The sequence below is a fragment of the Sinocyclocheilus rhinocerous genome, unplaced genomic scaffold (genome assembly GCF_001515625.1).
Source record: "Sinocyclocheilus rhinocerous isolate Xijiao unplaced genomic scaffold, SAMN03320098_v1.1 scaffold299, whole genome shotgun sequence".
Taxonomy (NCBI): domain Eukaryota; kingdom Metazoa; phylum Chordata; class Actinopteri; order Cypriniformes; family Cyprinidae; genus Sinocyclocheilus; species Sinocyclocheilus rhinocerous.
This window is the reverse complement of record NW_015652998.1, coordinates 3,604,301-3,621,818: the sequence shown is the minus strand read 5'-3', so window position 1 is coordinate 3,621,818 and position 17,518 is coordinate 3,604,301. Positions and strand designations below refer to the sequence as shown.

The 17,518-nt window shown below is 38.1% G+C and overlaps 2 protein-coding genes across 5 annotated transcripts in view; both read right to left on the bottom strand.

Annotated features, from left to right (window-relative positions):
* LOC107715426 (phosphatidylinositol-binding clathrin assembly protein-like) overlaps positions 1-12,375 on the bottom strand; it is a 26,549-nt gene extending 14,174 nt beyond the window's left edge. Inside the window, exons 1-9 of one of the 4 annotated variants that reach the window (XM_016521570.1) lie at positions 11,640-12,375; positions 7,683-7,825; positions 7,365-7,440; positions 7,144-7,246; positions 6,896-6,989; positions 5,065-5,176; positions 4,780-4,886; positions 3,715-3,801; positions 1,109-1,194 (exon numbers count right to left, since the gene is read on the bottom strand). In XM_016521570.1, the coding sequence (XP_016377056.1) occupies positions 1,109-1,194; positions 3,715-3,801; positions 4,780-4,886; positions 5,065-5,176; positions 6,896-6,989; positions 7,144-7,246; positions 7,365-7,440; positions 7,683-7,825; positions 11,640-11,769 (938 nt within the window). In that variant the 5' untranslated portion in view covers positions 11,770-12,375. Of the gene's footprint in view, positions 1-1,108; positions 1,195-3,714; positions 3,802-4,779; positions 4,887-5,064; positions 5,177-6,895; positions 6,990-7,143; positions 7,247-7,364; positions 7,441-7,682; positions 7,826-10,740; positions 11,493-11,639 lie in introns of those variants that run through there. The other 3 variants (XM_016521569.1, XM_016521571.1, XM_016521572.1) reach the window with 3 other exon arrangements.
* A 115-nt stretch (positions 12,376-12,490) lies between these two features.
* On the bottom strand, positions 12,491-15,893 carry LOC107715428 (ras-related protein Rab-38-like). The gene is made up of 3 exons (XM_016521573.1): positions 15,416-15,893; positions 14,622-14,902; positions 12,491-13,281 (listed from the first exon to the last, which is right to left on the bottom strand). Exons 1-3 carry the CDS (start codon positions 15,606-15,608, stop codon positions 13,114-13,116), a joined length of 642 nt encoding a protein of 213 aa, XP_016377059.1. The 5' UTR covers positions 15,609-15,893; the 3' UTR covers positions 12,491-13,113.
* Between the last annotated feature and the right edge of the window lie 1,625 nt (positions 15,894-17,518).

Genomic DNA, 17,518 nt, shown 5'->3' with positions numbered 1-17,518 from the left:
TCATGTGACAAGAAAATTATAAAAGACCCTCATGTCTACGTGTCAAGGTCTGTAAGTTTTTTAAAACTATATGAGATATTTTGTGATCTTTATAAAAGGCAAGTTTGGTTCAGGTCATATAGATAACTCCAATACAAATAAAGTAAAAAATAAAATAAAAATAATGATTAAGATGTGTAAACTCAAGGGTATTCATGGTGAAGGGAAGTATTTTTTACAAGTTATATCAAGAGCAATGGTTCCCAACCACTTTCAAAGGGGCCTCAAGATGACTTACAATGATTTAAATTTTACTTTAATTTACAAAGTGTGATTTCTAGACCTGGAAATGTCATGTAAATGAATAAAATCTTAAAACGCCACTGGCATTTTTTTTTTAAACAATACAGATTTTTCTAATTATGTAGAAATTGTGAGTAAAGCATTTTTTAAGTATTGTTGTGGGAAAAGAGGGAACACCTTGGAGTAAAAAAGGTTGAGAAACATTGATTTCAAGTGATTAAATCAAAATGTTGGTTGTATGAACATTTTTTAATTGTATTAAATCAGCATGAATAAAAAGGGTACAATTCCAATAACTTGGCAGTTGCATATAAACTAAAATTTTTATCATTTTTCATCCTATTCATCATTCCTGACATTCGTATTTGTCACTAACTGTCACGGTTCATGGGTTCACTGACTCATTTTCGCTCTGTGTGTATGTGTGTGTGAGTGGGTGTGTCGGTGATTGCTGCTGATTGTTCATCTGCGCCAGCTGTAGCTCATCAGCTCAGCTATATACACCTGTGCTATCCGTCCTGTGTTGTCAGATCGTTTGGTGTTCCTGCTATGTTCAGTTCTCTGTTCCTGTCCTTCGGCTCATTGGAATTCGGTTCCAGGATTCGCCCCCAAGGATCGTATGTTCTCGGGATATCCACGGGTGCCCATTTGCGTCCCTGCGCTACCAAGAGTGACTATATCCTGCACATGCCTTGTTTGACTCTTGCCTTTGGTCTGGTTGGGACCTTTTCCTAATAAACTGTTATATTTCACATTCGCAATTGAATCCTCCTTTTGTACCCGTGACACTAACCCTCATACAGAATCCCAACATAAATTCAAGTACCTGCTGACAGTAGAAGCCTCTTTAAATTTCTTGCCCTCCAGAGAAGCCAGATGTTGTTCCAGAGCTTCTAAGAGACTGCTGGGAGCCTGGTGGTGAGGTTGAGAAGGGATGAGGCAGCACAGGTTTTAGGCAACACAACAAAATGGTTAAAAGCAGTAGCAGCAATGATCAAAACACACATACATACACAAACACACAAACATTTGCACCTAACATACTTCTATTTATGAATCATAAAATAAGGAATTAATGCAAAAATTACAAGTATATTTTACTGTTCTGTCTTGTATTCTTTCTCACACACACTCATACCTTCACACACACAAAGGCTGCGTAACTAAGAGAACCTAATAGTGGTTATGAGATTCTGAAAACAAAGGGGAAACACAACAGAAGTAATTCAAGTGGAAAGGACTTAAGCTTAAAAGCTACACATGCAAAACAATATCTGTTTCCCATGCAAGTTCTCCGACAGGCCGTTTAAGACCTGCGAGGTCAACTGAGATCACTCAAGAAGAGTTAAAACCATGAAAAACAGAAAGCAGACTGACCTACAAGGGGGTTTTTCTAATCATGCACAGGATATAAACGCACATACTGCACAGGTATCAAAGGCCACAGCAGAACCTGCTAATCTTTGGATTCCACTTGGATTTCTTGGAAATAAATCAGGAGTAAAATTGTAGCTGTGCCGCTTTTCGGGCTGATTGTAATGTCTGCATCGCCATTTTGACAGAATCCCAAACACTTGGAAGCCAAAGCAGGTTAACCAAAGAAAGGCAAACATTGAGTGAGCCCACACCACCAGTATTTTATGCATGTATTGCACTTTCGTCCAAAAAGAGCAACGTCAATTGAAATCGAAATGTCGGCCGAAAGGATTCGTGTGCTCTTACACAACGTTTGCCTTTGGGCCACGAGCTGTGTCCGGTGTGCATGCCAATTCAGAGGAGGAAATTTCATGAATAACAAAAGAGCAGATTTCTCAGACGGGTCATTTTAAGGAAGACACAATAGAGGGAGCATTCTACTGAGAAATCTGAAACATATGCAACGAAACAACACACTATTAACGGAGAGATAAAAAAGGAAGAAAAGTTAAGACAAGGGTACTACAGGAGCAGGAGTATACAAAAGGCCGTGATGAATATCTAGCTTACAGACAAGAAAAGGCACTTAAATAGGACTTATGAAATAAGCCTAATCAATGGTGCTAATGATAGAGTACTTGAGAATAGAACGCAGGCCTTCTGAATACTGCTTCAGCTTAAGAAAACAAGGCACTCCTTCCAATAAAATGTTTTGTTGACATTAAAGTACCACTCTGTAGTGTGCCAGCCCAACACCTTCAGGAGTCCCTGTCCAATGTAAATGAAAATGTCAAAAATGCCAAATGGTGGCAAACTGAAGGGGGACGTCAATGCCCGGCACCTCGGCAGAATTGTCAATAGACGCCGGAAAAGCAGGTCTATATTTGGCAGCGCTGCTGACTATAAAACTTCATGAGGTTCCAGGCAGAATTTAGTCCCCAGCTCCAGTTTTAAGGCATTCTTTTAGTTAAGTGCACATTCACTTTTCTCCCCAAAAAGCTATCCAAGCAGAATACCCTACCAGTACAGAGATATATGGCAAAGGTGAGTGCTTACAGGTTAGAAGAGCTCTTTATTTAGCGAGCCTGTGCCCACAACATCAGACTGGCCACGTACAGCGTGGCAGAGATCGCACAAGCACCGTTTAGCCATATATCAATCCATGTAAAGCCGCCTTTTCGCTGTCTCCGACAAACGACAGACCAGAAGTCGTTCATTTCCAATGGAGAATCACAAATTTTGAAATTTGCGGACTGGATTCGAGCTTTGGTCGAGTTGAAATATTTCAACTTCCGTGACTAGACCACATGCGACGGATGTTATGTATTCCAATCTATAAACCGTGAGTGTGACGTTTAGCCATTTGTTTTTGTTTTTTCGCTAAATCATTTATCTTTAAACACTTCTGTAGAATTGGTGGCTATAATAATGAAGTCTGAAATAATCATTTAATAATTATTAAAGTTATTTTCTCCAACTGCCATTTGTGAATAAATATTCATTTGTTCGTTATTCTTTCCTACCGTGGTGTTGGTGAATAAGCGGAGGGTAAATGCAACTGTGCGGCAGCCCCATGCGAGTGTCGGAGACGGCGAAAACGCAGCTTTAGAATTACAAGCAGTCAAATTTCTCATGGGTATATGCCAGTAAGAAATAGTGGCTCGAGGGGCAAGCACTAAGCTTTAATGAGACCTTAATTGACTTTTCTTTACTAATCAAATGTGGTTATAATCAAGGCAACAGCTATCAGAGATAGCACCTGTAAAAATTCACATAGACTAGCTTTGTTACCCATTTACCTCTGGCGACAACAGAAAATGCAAAACAGCACATCTGATTCCTTGGGAGTGCGCGGGTATGGAGTAAGTTTCTTGAGGCCCCTATCCTAAAAGTCTGATAGATGAGGGGGAAATCAAAAGAAATCAGGGCTGGGGATGATGGTCTATGGGGTGAGACGTGAATGAGAGATCAGGGTGAAGCCACATGAGAGAAACTGAGATGAAATGCACCACTAACCTGTGAGAGATCTGGGATGTCAACCTGATCAATTCCAACTTGCTGTGACACAAAAGAAAAGGAAGGGAGGGAGAACGGAAAACAAAACTTGAAACCAAACGGTAAAAAGAGAAAACCAAGGCACGTGGAGAAGGGAGAAAGAAGAATTAAGAAAAAGAGCCATTACTCCATGCAGTGTATGAGAACCAAAAACGAAAGTATGGACACACACAGACATTGAGGTTGTGGAGGTGGCGTAGATGGTGAGTGAGAAGACACTTGTAGGTCAATGGTGAGATATTTACATGACTAGGTGAGAAACATCCAAAAGAAACACACAACTAATGTTGACTTTGGAAAAAAGACAAGAAAAACAAATGGCATACACACATTGTTATACAAAGAAAGAAATGTGCTCTTAAAGTCAACTTTAGTCAGTTTTTGGATAGCACTTCACCCTTTTCCTGAAGTCATATTATTCAGCCAGAAAGCAAAAGAAAGGAGAAAACAAAAGAGAGAAGAGAAGAAACCAAACAAAAAACTCAAGAAAGATGTGCTTAGCATTTTTCCCCAATATATACCTCCATACACATCAAAATAATGGGCTTTACAGACAAAAGTAAACAGCTAAATTCCAACCATCACACTGGCACAGTTGTCAAAAATATCATGTCCTTTATCAAGGTGCCCAGTATTCATTCATCTATACAGAAGCAAAGCTTTATCTTTGCAGCGTATCTTATCTTGTCATTAAAGCAATTATTCATCCAATAGATCCTAGGGGCCAAATTGACAACTGTGCCTGCATCCAAACGGCAAAACAAAGGTTCAACTCATCGTTTGCATATTAAAGGACTGTGGTTGCAGTCGTGTCATAGCTCTGGTCTTGCTGTTGTAGAGAGGGACAGATAGATAGAGAGACTTTCTGCTAAGGCATGCAGTGCAGGCACCAGAACAGGCAGCATGAGGGGGGACCTCTGATACAGGTTCTTGGACCAAAAGGCAAGAGGGACACTTAGCAAAAAAGGGCCTGAATAAGATGAGCCCAACCATCCCATGCATGGATTATATCTGAAGACGTTTTACCTCTGCCACCTTGAGAAACTCTGAGAGCTTGGTCATCCTGATAAGAAACCTCTTGTATATTTCCAGTGCCTCTTTGCATTGATTCTTCTTCATATTAAAATATTTCTCTTTGAAGTGAAGAAAAAAAGTCCATTTAGCAAGTTACATTTCTCTTTGAAGTACAAAAGATTCAAACATATAATATATTCATATATAAAAGTTGCTTTGACCAACAACTTTTGCGCTGCACATTCAATACAAACTACTGAATTACATTGGATCTTTGCTTTGAGGTGAATGCATTACCTAGCAGATTAATGACACCCTCATTGTAAGCAGCAAAGATGCGGATAGAGTCCTTGAAGAGCAGCGTGAAGGCACAATTGATCACCCCATTGGTCAGTTCATTAGAGTTGGCCTACAGGGAAGCACAAAGTCACAAATGTAATCAAAACATATAAATACTGGCTTGCTGTATTTCTGCATTCCTACTAGGCATCTATAAATCATCAAGCAATATCAAGCTTCCACTCCTCCTTGTGTTGGTACAAAAGCTGCATATAAAGCGCCATACAGGGGTAAGTTGTTACAAGGGTTGTATCTAAATAACAGTATGGTTTGTGAAAGTGAAAGCTTCAACTATGTTTTCAAGAAGATTTTTCATAAACATCACGGAAGACTGAGAGTTTCTGTTTTGTGTGTTTTATATTTTGTAATTTATATTATTTAAAAAAAAATTTTATCCAAAACAACAGTAAAATATTTTATTCCTTATAAATATTTTATTCCCTTTATAAATATAAAACTATAAACATAATTTATATAGGCTATGTATCATCTATATACTAAGTGATGTTTTCAAATTAGTAACAGAGGCTTGGGCTCATCTGTTAAACTGTCAATTTGAGATTTGAATCCGTGGCAGAAGGAAGTAGTTCCGCCCACAAAAGGGTTTTTAAGACAGTGTTTGTTTTTTACTTACTTGTGTTGTTGAACTTTTGTATAAACGCAATATCACATGAGTAGCCATGTTGTGTATCGCTCTATATCAACATGGCTGTTATTACCAACGGCAGAATCACACCCATGCTGATATAGAGCGATATCACATGGCTATTTGTGTGATATTGCTCATATTAGGGGTGTCCCCGACTAAGGATTTTCATAGTCGAATCGGAATTTTCGAATCTTGCTGATATTCGACTGATAGTCGAATCATATATTTTGGGGGCAGGGCAAAATACAAGAGTCAAGTCAGACATTCGACAGTCATAATTATGTTAACACACAGGGGAAATGTGTAACGCTCCAGGTGTTGTGCCGAATTCTGCACCCCTGCGCCTCGCAGATACAGACGGGTTAATAATGTTTTTTGTTTTGATTAAAAGATAGTTAACATTAAACATCAGCGAAACCCTAAGAATTCACAACATTTTTTACAATAGTGCTCTCCTTATAACGTTATGTATATGACAGTATTTATTAATGTTCTGCATTTCTGTTTTGAGCTAGCTGCGCGCGCTGAAGATACTGGTTCTACTGAACCAGTAGAATGAAGCAGCAGGTTTTTCAATCAATGGGATTTAACTCATTTATCTCATATAGAATACGCTTCGTTATTTATTAGGGCTGGGTATCGATTCAGATGTTCCAATTCGATTCGATTTCGATTTTCAAGCTCTCAATTCGATTCGATTTCGATTCGCTAGCTCATATATATATATATATATATATATATATATATATACACACACACACAGTATATATCACTTTTGTCAAATTATTTTAATGTTTAAACGTCTTTAATAGGCTGTTTAATGACAATATTTCCCATTGTGACAACTTACCCAATATACTTTGACAACATTCCCTGCTATTGGATCCATATATGTTAAATAATGCACAGTAATTAATAAAAAAAAAAAGAAAAGAAAAAAAAGAAATTACAGTCTCTGAATTGCAGAGTGGTGTGAAATGGTGAGACTAAAGCGTCAGTACAAAAGCATACAATGTTTTAAGATCAGATATTTATGTAGTCATAACTACACAATTGTACCAATAAAAATCATTAATTTTATTACAATTTTATTCACACACAATTTTGGCTTTGGAAACTAAAATATGTTGTATCCTGTACCTCAAAATCCAGAAGGGCGTCCAGCTGATTCTGAATGATAGGTAGAGTCTTCATCAGCTTTTCTATGCTCATAGTGCGCATCACTCCATCCGTCCTGTGCAGGACACATTAATGGTATGAGGTTACACATAGATGAAACTGACAGGTGTGACCACAACTCTACACCTTCTGCCTTCTTTCTGCTGTAATGCTGCCATTTTGTCTTATTTGGCTCATTAAGGCATATTTCCCCAGAGCAGACGCCTCACCCTCTCTTCATCTTGGTGAAATCAGCTGCGACGAGTCTGTAGGACAGAGCCCTCTCGGTCAGATACCTGCTGTAACGTCTAATGTAGATGGACATATCGTAACCTAGAACAGATGTTCAATGACACAGTGCTTTAGACCACTTAAAGCTTCACATACAGCATAAATCTGACGAGTAGGTTCACAAACACAATTATTATGAAGTATTAACCATAAAACGTACCTTGTAATGCGCCTTTATCTATGAAATTATTCAAGTTAAAGAGTGTGCTTCTTGATGCAAGGTACTGGATAAACCTCTGGATGATAAAAAGCAAGTGCAGGGTTATCAGTAGAGCAAACTGAGCAGAATAATAACAATAAACACCTTCTGAAAAACATCAAAACAAGAAATATTATGTTTCACAGCTAACCGAAAGATTGAATACTTCAAAAATCTGTCAGAATTGTCCTGGCAAGTACTTTTACATTGATATTGTGACACACTACATTTCACTGAGAAACTGACAAGAACAACAAGAATTCAAGCAGCGACTCGTACCTCATTGCCGTACATCATGAGGTGGTGTGTGGTAATGAGAGCTTTAAAGACCACCACCCAGCTTTGATTTGCTGTCCTCTCAAACAATGTGTCAGCCAAGTGAGGTATATTCACGTTCAGCTCATTGGTGCAGTGCATTAGATCTGTAGACGATGTGCAAAACAGAGCAGAAACAATGACTGTACATGATCCAGGACGATTATATTGTGGTTTAATAAGTCGTGGACCTACTTAATAGTTGATATACAATACTGTTTAAAAGTCTGGGCTCAGAAAGATTTTTTTTTTAAAGAAATGAGTATGTTTCAACAAGGATGCAGTAAAGGGATAGTTCACAAAAAAATGAAAATTCTGTCATTATTTACTCACCATCAAGTTGTTCCAAACCTGTATGGGTGTCTTTCTATGGGTGATTGTAGCCTTAGACTTCCATAGTATGGAGGGTGAGTCAGTGATGACAGAATTTTCATTTTTATGAGAACTATCCCTTTGAATTGATCAAAAGTGAGAGTAAAACCATTTATAATGTGATCAGTTAAATGCTGTTCTGTTTTCTAGTCATGATAGAATCCTGAATAAAAAATGTATCACGTTTCCACAAAAATATTAAGCAGCACAACTGGTTCCAACATTAATATAATAATAATAAGAAATGTTTCCTGAGCACCAAATCAGCATATTGATTTCTGAAGGATCATGTGACACTGAAGACTGGAGTAATGGCTGCTAAAAATTCAGCTTTGCCATCACAGGGATAAATGACATTTTAAAATATGTTTAAAAAAAAAAAGTTTAAAAAATGTTTCGATTGTAATAATATTTCACCATATTACTGTTTTCTTGCATTTTTAATCACATAAATGCAACCTTTGACAACCTCATTCTTCACGTCTTCTGTTAGGTGTCCATACTGACACATACAAAGGTGCGTTGAAAAAAAAAAAATCACCTTGCCATGATAGTGATGGTATTTCGATTTCAGAATCAAATCTATCTCTGTTATTGTGACTTACAAGTAAATAGGATTTCTTTTTTTACATAAATATCTACACTTATTTTAAATTGTAATAATATTTCACCATATTACTGTTTGAATTTTTAATCAAATAAATGCAACCTTTGTGACTTCTTTCAAAAACTTACAGACCCCAAACTTCTGAACAGTAGTGTACTAACAGAAAAATAAATATTTTATGCATTTGAAACATTATATGGTCAAAAAAGTAAGAACAACCACTTGAACAGGAATGAACAGGTTTAGCTATTTCAGCTACACCCATTATTAACAGATGCATAAAATCTAGAACATAGTTGTCAAATTTACTTAAACGTTTTAGTACAAACGAGCGTACCAAAGCCCCTTTGGGGTTCCATAAATGAGAAGTCCATAAAGAAATGATTTATGAGTAAGTCTGGTGAATAGCCTGCACAAAGCCCAGACCTGAACACCTTTCGGATGAATCGGAAAGCTGACTACAAGCCAGAGAAGCCCTTCTGTGTGAATAGAAGCGAACCCCTGCATCCATGTACCAACATCTAGGAAAGCCTTCCCAGGAGAATGGAAGCAGTTAGGAAGGACCAACTGTTGATGCCAATGGTTTTGAAATCAAATGTCCAATAATCAGGTTGTTTTGTTCAGGTGTCCACATTCTTTCAGCCACATATTTGGTATAAAATGTATAGTTAATCTAGATGTAATTCCATAGCTTTGTACAAATCAACCAACGAATTTGGCAAATATTCATTCTAACGACATTCCATGCACAGCATTTATCTGTTGTCTACTCCAGCGGTTCATAATTATATAATATTTAGTAAACTGCCAGAAATGTGATGTTTCACTGTAATAAAACAATCTGTACTGATGCTGGTCTGTTATCTAACATGACATTGCTCGAATAGCGGTTACTCAAAAGTTACACTTGATTTCTCTCTAATTAACTGATAATAGAACCTGTATCAGTGAACGCTAGCACATATTCAGAGAACACCTGCTACCTTTATTACTTTGAATAAGCCTGGCAGTTTATTAGATCTGCAGGCTGCTTTCTTTATGTTCCCCACAGGACATCTGCTCTGGACTCATTAACTGACAGCTTAATTGATAACCTGCTTCATTAATCAGCTACGCTTAGTTATTATTAGTGAATTCATACCGATCACCTTGCCAAGATAGTGATGGTATTTCGATCTCAGAATCAAACCTTTCTCCGTTATTGTGACTCATATCAGTAAACAGGATTTGTTTTACATAAACATCTACACTATGCTACTTGCATTAACCTATATTTAATGAATACAAAATAAAAATAAAAAAACTCATTTAAGAAATGCAACGCAGTATTTATGTTCAGATAAACCAGATTAAGGTTAAGGTGTTCCAATATGAAACACCTAAGCTACAAATATCACTGCATTATACTGCTGTCACCGTCCATGACTCAGACTAGGATAGCAAACTGTGTAGGTCAACAATGGAGAAATACAAACAGCAACACCAACATTAAAAACTGGAATTAAGGTACAAAAATCACGAGCAATCTGCACCTTGCATTGTGTACGCAAGCTAGTCTTCATCATGCTATGCCCTTGACGTTGTATGTTTCCTATAGGAATCAGCCATGTACACGTTGTCTACATAGGAATCAGCATAATTATTTAATAATCATCTAGTTATGATATTTCCGATGTGGCATGCATAGAATCAAAATGATTAGAATGTATTTCGATTAAATAAATAAATAAATAACGTCATGTGAAATGGTTAGGAGGTCCCTGTCGTATGCAAATTGGTCAGTGTGTCAATCACGCATTCGAATTTGCATTACGTCCGTGCGGGACTGTGAACGTGCCACGGTGACCTTCAGTTAATTGAATAAAATGAACTCTATAATGGTTGTCCAGAAATAATCATCTACTGTAATCATCTGAATGTCCTCGATTAGGTTGTAAATAGCAGCAAATGAGCGGCCGGCAAAGAGTGAATCTACATGACAGCCGAAGCACAGTGCAAAACACAACGGGTGACATTTCGCTGCGTTTTTCTGCTTTAACCTACAATCAAGGTGCTTCTTCTTGGGCGCGCTGACTTCGTGCGTCGTGGCCTTGCACACGGCTTTGCTGATGGCAGATCCGGTCATGCTGTGCTGAGCCGCGGCGATCCGGTCCGTGATGGACTGTCCTGACATATTACGATTTTCAATAAATCGTCTTTCAAACAGATCTATTTACTGCAGGGGTGTGTGGGAGCCCGCTCCGTGGGCTTAGTCGGTCTTGCGGAGAGCGCTACCCTGATACGAACCGGACACGGGCGAGGATGCTCTGACATTCAGATAACGGCAATCACCGCGCGCTGAAACGATGACAATATAATGACCGATCGTTATTTAAATAGGCCTACCCGTTAAGCACGCGCAAAAAGGACACTATGTTACTCGCTAGCCTCCGGTGTTGCCGGTTAACCATGTAATTGCTGTTTGAACGAAGCTAACTATCTCAGCGAACGAAAAAGAAAACGGAGCGTTCTCGACGTCTAGCCGCGGAAAATCTCGCCCTGCTTCATTTCATGCGCGGAGTCGGTGCATCACGGAATTTGATACCAAGCATCATTTTCCAAATTCCTTCAGCGCCCTTACGTGTTATATAAATGCACGCGCTATTGAGAATACGAAATATTATATGGATATTATCCCAGTCAAACAGTTGCAGCAGTGGTCCTAAATGTGAAAATTCAGCATCTCGTTGATGACATCTTTGATGAAGCAACAATTCCAATTTCCTATAGTTAACGGTCGGACGCTCCGCGCAAAATGGCAGTATCAGAATCATGAATGTCCTCGATTAGGTTGTAAATAGCAGCAAATGAGCGGCCGGCAAAGAGTGAATCTACATGACAGCCGAAGCACAGTGCAAAACACAACGGGTGACATTTCGCTGCGTTTTTCTGCTTTAACCTACAATCAAGGTGCTTCTTCTTGGGCGCGCTGACTTCGTGCGTCGTGGCCTTGCACACGGCTTTGCTGATGGCAGATCCGGTCATGCTGTGCTGAGCCGCGGCGATCCGGTCCGTGATGGACTGTCCTGACATATTACGATTTTCAATAAATCGTCTTTCAAACAGATCTATTTACTGCAGGGGTGTGTGGGAGCCCGCTCCGTGGGCTTAGTCGGTCTTGCGGAGAGCGCTACCCTGATACGAACCGGACACGGGCGAGGATGCTCTGACATTCAGATAACAGCAATCACCGCGCGCTGAAACGAGGACAATATAATGACAGACCGTTATTTAAACAGGCCTACCAGTTCAGCACGCGCAAAAAGGACACTATGTTACTCGCTAGCCCCCGGTGTTGCCGGTTAACCATGTAATTGCTGTTTGAACGAAGCTAACTATCTCAGCGAACGAAAAAGAAAACGGAGCGTTCTCGACGTCTAGCCGCGGAAAATCTCGCCCTGCTTCATTTCATGCGCGGAGTCGGTGCATCACGGAATTTGATACCAAGCATCATTTTCCAAATTCCTTCAGCGCCCTTACGTGTTATATAAATGCACGCGCTATTGAGAATACGAAATATTATATGGATATTATCCCAGTCAAACAGTTGCAGCAGTGGTCCTAAATGTGAAAATTCAGCATCTCGTTGATGACATCTTTGATGAAGCAACAATTCCAATTTCCTATAGTTAACGGTCGGACGCTCCGCGCAAAATGGCAGTATCAGAATCAGGTGACTGGAGAGGGGGGCGATTGGCCTGTGTCAGAATTTCTGGGGTGGGCACCTTAAGGTGGAATTTCCGCACTGCTTTAAACCCCCTCTGTACATACATAAGAATGCATCAGACGGCCATTTCAGAGTCTTTAATAGGGCGTCTTGCCTCTTTTCATTGCACAACCCTGAATTGCGCAGGACTACAATATCACATTCAAGAGCTTACATGGAGGAAAATACTGTATGCTTTATTTTTTAAGGCAAGAGATTGCAGGATAACATTCCTAGATAATGTAGCTGTGACTAAGTATTAAGGCATTTTGTGTGCACAATAGTTTTTTAGTCTTATATAACTGAATCAGAGGCCACTTTTAATAAATATTACTTAAATATTGCTTTCAAAGAGTCCGCACACAAAACAGCAAGAAATGCATATTATTTAACAGGACTTGTGTCATAAAATAGCTGGTACCTGGCTAAAATCGCAGAGCATTCACCTGTAAACAGAACACTGATGAGTGAAATCGTTCAAAATTGAAGCACCACCAACACAGTGCATCTAATGATGTGAGATTTCACGCTCAGCACAATCCTTCTTCACAGTCCCCGCCATTTTGTTGCTTTTCTTGTATCTTGAAGATGAATCTCATTGTTTTGGGTTTAGTCCCCTTAAACTGCTACATATTTTCATTTCTTTTTCACTGACTTTCATCCTCCTGTATTCAAAATTTAGAACACGCCTTGCATCTGGCTCGGACCCGTTCTTTGGTGTTGTTGTTGTACCCGGGAAGGGCCACCACATCTGGGTCTGTGTTGCTGGTGATGTTCTCCTCATGGGCTAAAATGTGATCCACCAGACATTTAGCTGCCACCTCAATGTTTGTGTTCTCCTTCAGTGGGCGTAAAAAGAAACACAAAGAAAATGGGAGTCATTCAGACAGTAAGATCACAAAGCAAACTACAGCCACATACATCACCATTTAAGAGTTTGGGGTCAGTAAGATTTCTGAATGTTTTTGAACATTAAACATTAAGAATATGAACATTAAAGTCTCTTATGCTCACCAAGGCTACATTTATTTGATCAAAAATACAGTAAAAACTATCAAATAAATAAACAATAATAAACTGTTTATTTTAATATCTTTAAAAATGTATTTTGTTCAGCAGACATTACTCAAGTCTTCAGAAATCATTCTAATATTAATATTACAAATCATTCTAGAGGCTGATTTGGTGCTCAAGAAACATTTCTTAAGATTATCAATGTAGAAAACAGTTGAGCTGCTTGATGTTTTTGTGGAAACCATTTTTTTTTCATTTGATTACTAGAAAATAACATAAACATAATTTATTTGAAATATATATAGAAAGATTATGTCTTTACTGTCACTTTTGATTAATTGAATGCATTCTTGCTGAATACAAGTATTACATACTTTATAAAAAATCTTATTGACCCCAAACTTTTGAACAAAAGTGTATTTATACATACACTTGTATATCATTTATATGAATTTTATCACACATATAATTCCCAATTGCATGTCAAATTCTTATTCTAATGCATACATAATTGTCCACTCATATAATACTATAACATGCACAACTCATTACAGGCATTTTGTGACATAAATTCAATATAGTACATGCAAAAATTTTTTGCCTAGTCCACATGTAAAGAAAGCACTGTCTATGCAGCTCAGATCATGTGACATTTACCCGAGGACAAATGCAACAGTTGTATGGCGTAACATTTAATGCAACTCTACGTCAGATTATGGCTCAAAATATATAGAGGTAAATATATAGTAAATTGCCTGGTGGAATTTTAAATTGTATTAAAAAGTTAAAAAAGAAAGAATATAAAAATCAAAAGAGCACAGTCATAAAGTGATAAGGGTGATCCAGAGTTAAAATGTTTCATACAGTAGGGTGTCATTATCCGAGGAAACACTTTATACCCTTTCACACACAACTGTATAACTCATTAAAATGGGTCTATGGTAAACAAAGGCCTTCCTGCTAATGAGCACAATGCATTCTTGCTGTATTTGTGTTAAATGCAAACATGCAAACAGTTACACATACACAGATCTTGATTCTGTATCTCTACATCTGTGAAAATAGAGCAGAACCAATGGATGATCATAAACATCCATGAAACTACTAAGTAGTTCATAGGATCAGATACTATCCTGCTCATATAGTCACAAAATAAACCATTCACCTTTGCAGAGGTCTCAAACCAGCCCACAAATCCGTTCTCTTTGCAGAACGTATCAAGCTTTGGAATCTGGGAACGCAGACCTTCACGTGACTGGTCAGACTTATTGGCTAGAAGCACAGCTGGGACAGGTTTGCCGTTGCTGAGAGTGACCTTTAAGTCCAGGTCTTCTTTCCATTTTAGCACTGCATCAAACGTGGAGGCTCTGGTCATGTCAAATACTATGAGAGCTCCCACGGCCTCCCGATAGTAAACCCGTGTCATGTTCCCATAGCGCTCCTGTCCTATGACGAACATGGGATGTCAAATTGGAGGTTAAACATCACTCAGACATAAATAGCATCATGTTTTTTTAAAAGTTATTCTTAATAATAAATCCTACTATGAGACTGTGTTGATCTACACTGTCTCTGTCTCTGTCTGTCTGTCTCTGTCTCTGTCTGTCTGTCTGTGTGTGTGTGTTTATGGACTTTACCTCAAACTCTCATGTGACTTTAACACAAGTATGAGACCAGCTGAGATTAACACAAGACACATTCCTTCACATTAACACAAGGAAACTCAGCGGGAAGAGATTTCAGAGAGGCAATGGCATACTTATTATCATTTATCATATTATATTGACCACCAACATACAACTGTTGTCTAATACAGCTTGTTATTAAATTGCCTTGTGACTAGCACCCTGAATAATGTGAATTCAGCATCTTCTAAAGAAAAATAAAACAAAGCCAGTGGGAGAAATCAAATGTTTAACATATACATTAAATATTAAACGTTTTAAAAGGATAACGTACCTGCTATGTCCCATAACTGCAGCCGTACCACCGTCTGACTGTCCCAGTGAAGGACTTTAAGAGCAAAATCCACTCCAATAGTTGCGCGATAATGTTGTGAAAATATCTGATGAACGTATCGTTTGATTATTGACGTTTTTCCAACTCCGAGGTCTCCGATGACTAGAACTTTGAATAAACGTTCTTTCTGCATGACGACTTGAAAAATAGCAAATAAACACCCGGATCATAAACGCATTGACCTACTTTTTGTACAGTTTGCGGCACATGAGTGCTCTTATGTTTCACAGCTTATCCATTGATTATTGTTGTAGGATTACAGTTTGTAACAGGCACGCGCTCTTAAGTTTATATAATGCTCAAAGTTAGGTCAAAGTGCTGTCATGTTACTTTGTGCTCGTCCCCCTTATTAAATACAAGCACAGTTTGTGTTACAGGCTTTACCTTCCCATTAGCTCCACATGAGAAAGAAAACAAAGTGGACGTATTTCAAAAAATGAGTAAGATGAATAAAATGTATTTTAAAGTCTTTTCTCCGAAGAACACAAAATGTTAAAAGCCACGGATATACTCTGCTTCTTCAGCTACTGTAAAGTATAGAAGTGATGAACGATGGAAGTCAAGCACGCCACGCCCATGAGTACGTTGCGTCATAGCCACGCCCTGTCTGGAAATAAAATCTATTTATCTATCTATCTAGATAGATAGATAGATAGATAGAATAGAATAGAATAGAATAGAATATTTGGTACATTTGTAACATTTGTAAAAATCAGGATAACTTTGTGGGAACAGAAATAGTAAAAATAATGTACTTTTATACGTTAAACATTTTATATTTTAAAGATTATTTAACATCACCAAAAGTGGGGCTTGCAGCAATGTGAGATGGTCCTCACTGCAGAACACAAGGTCCAGGGGGCGTGGTTGGATCCAGATCCAACTCCTCCCACCTTACATATTCCTAAACCTACTCGTCTCCACCCCCTGATCCCTAAACCCACCCATCTCCACCCCCTAGATGTGGATTCAACCCCGCCCCCTGGATCTTGTGTTCTGCAGTGAGGGGCTACTGCCCAATGTACCCATAAAACTGCACAACATGGGAGTGTTTACATTTGCCAGACTGGTCTAACAATAATATGAATTATATGTAACCTAAGTTTTATTTACACAAATAGAGATAAAGATACTCAGAGTTTTGTGGCATTTAAAAAATGATTAGAATTTTATTTCAATACTTAAAGCAGCTGAATCTTTTGTTTAAGTTTAATTTAATTTGTTACAATTTGCGTATATTTTTTTATTTTTTTTATTTGTCTTTCAGTGTATGTTGCTTCAATTTGTTGTGTTTGTGTTTAACAGTTGTATACGTATATAAAATGTCTGTTTTTAAACTATGGTTTATGCATTTGTTCTGTATTTAATTTCCACTTCACTTGATATTTAAATAAAATAATAATAATAATAATAATAATAATAATAATTTGAATTAAAATGCTTAAAATTACATGAAGGTGAGGGTGGTGATGAGAGCTGGCATAGTAATTATATTTTTTAAAAAGTAAATTTGAAATTCACTAATGATAAGCATCAGTGGTCAGGCGCAATTGTGGCTGCCAGTATAACGTCTCCTGGAAGTGTTGAATGTACGGTGGCCGTGAAGTGCAAAGCAAATCACAATTCTGAAAACAAAATAACAAATTACAAATGCAAATGCAAGTCTAAAAAACAAAATAACAATTCAGAAAGCACAACAACAATTCAGAAAACATTATAACAAGTCAGAAAACACAATGACAAATTCGAAAACAAAATAACAAGTCAGAAAACACAACGACAAATCAGTCAAACCGGAAGAGGTAGGTATAGTTTGAGACAGCGCCATTGGTTTGGGATTACTCACCGCTGACTGGACGAGACATCTGTCAATCAACGTATACAGGAAGAACCAGCCGAAGAACAGCAGAGTCGTGGTAGAAAGTTCGGAGATGGTATTAAAGTAGCTCAGTTTAAATGTATTGTATGAATTGCCCTTACTAGAGAATAAAAAATACGGAGTGTCTATTTACACTTAGTGCAAATAGCCCGCCTTGTTGGCAG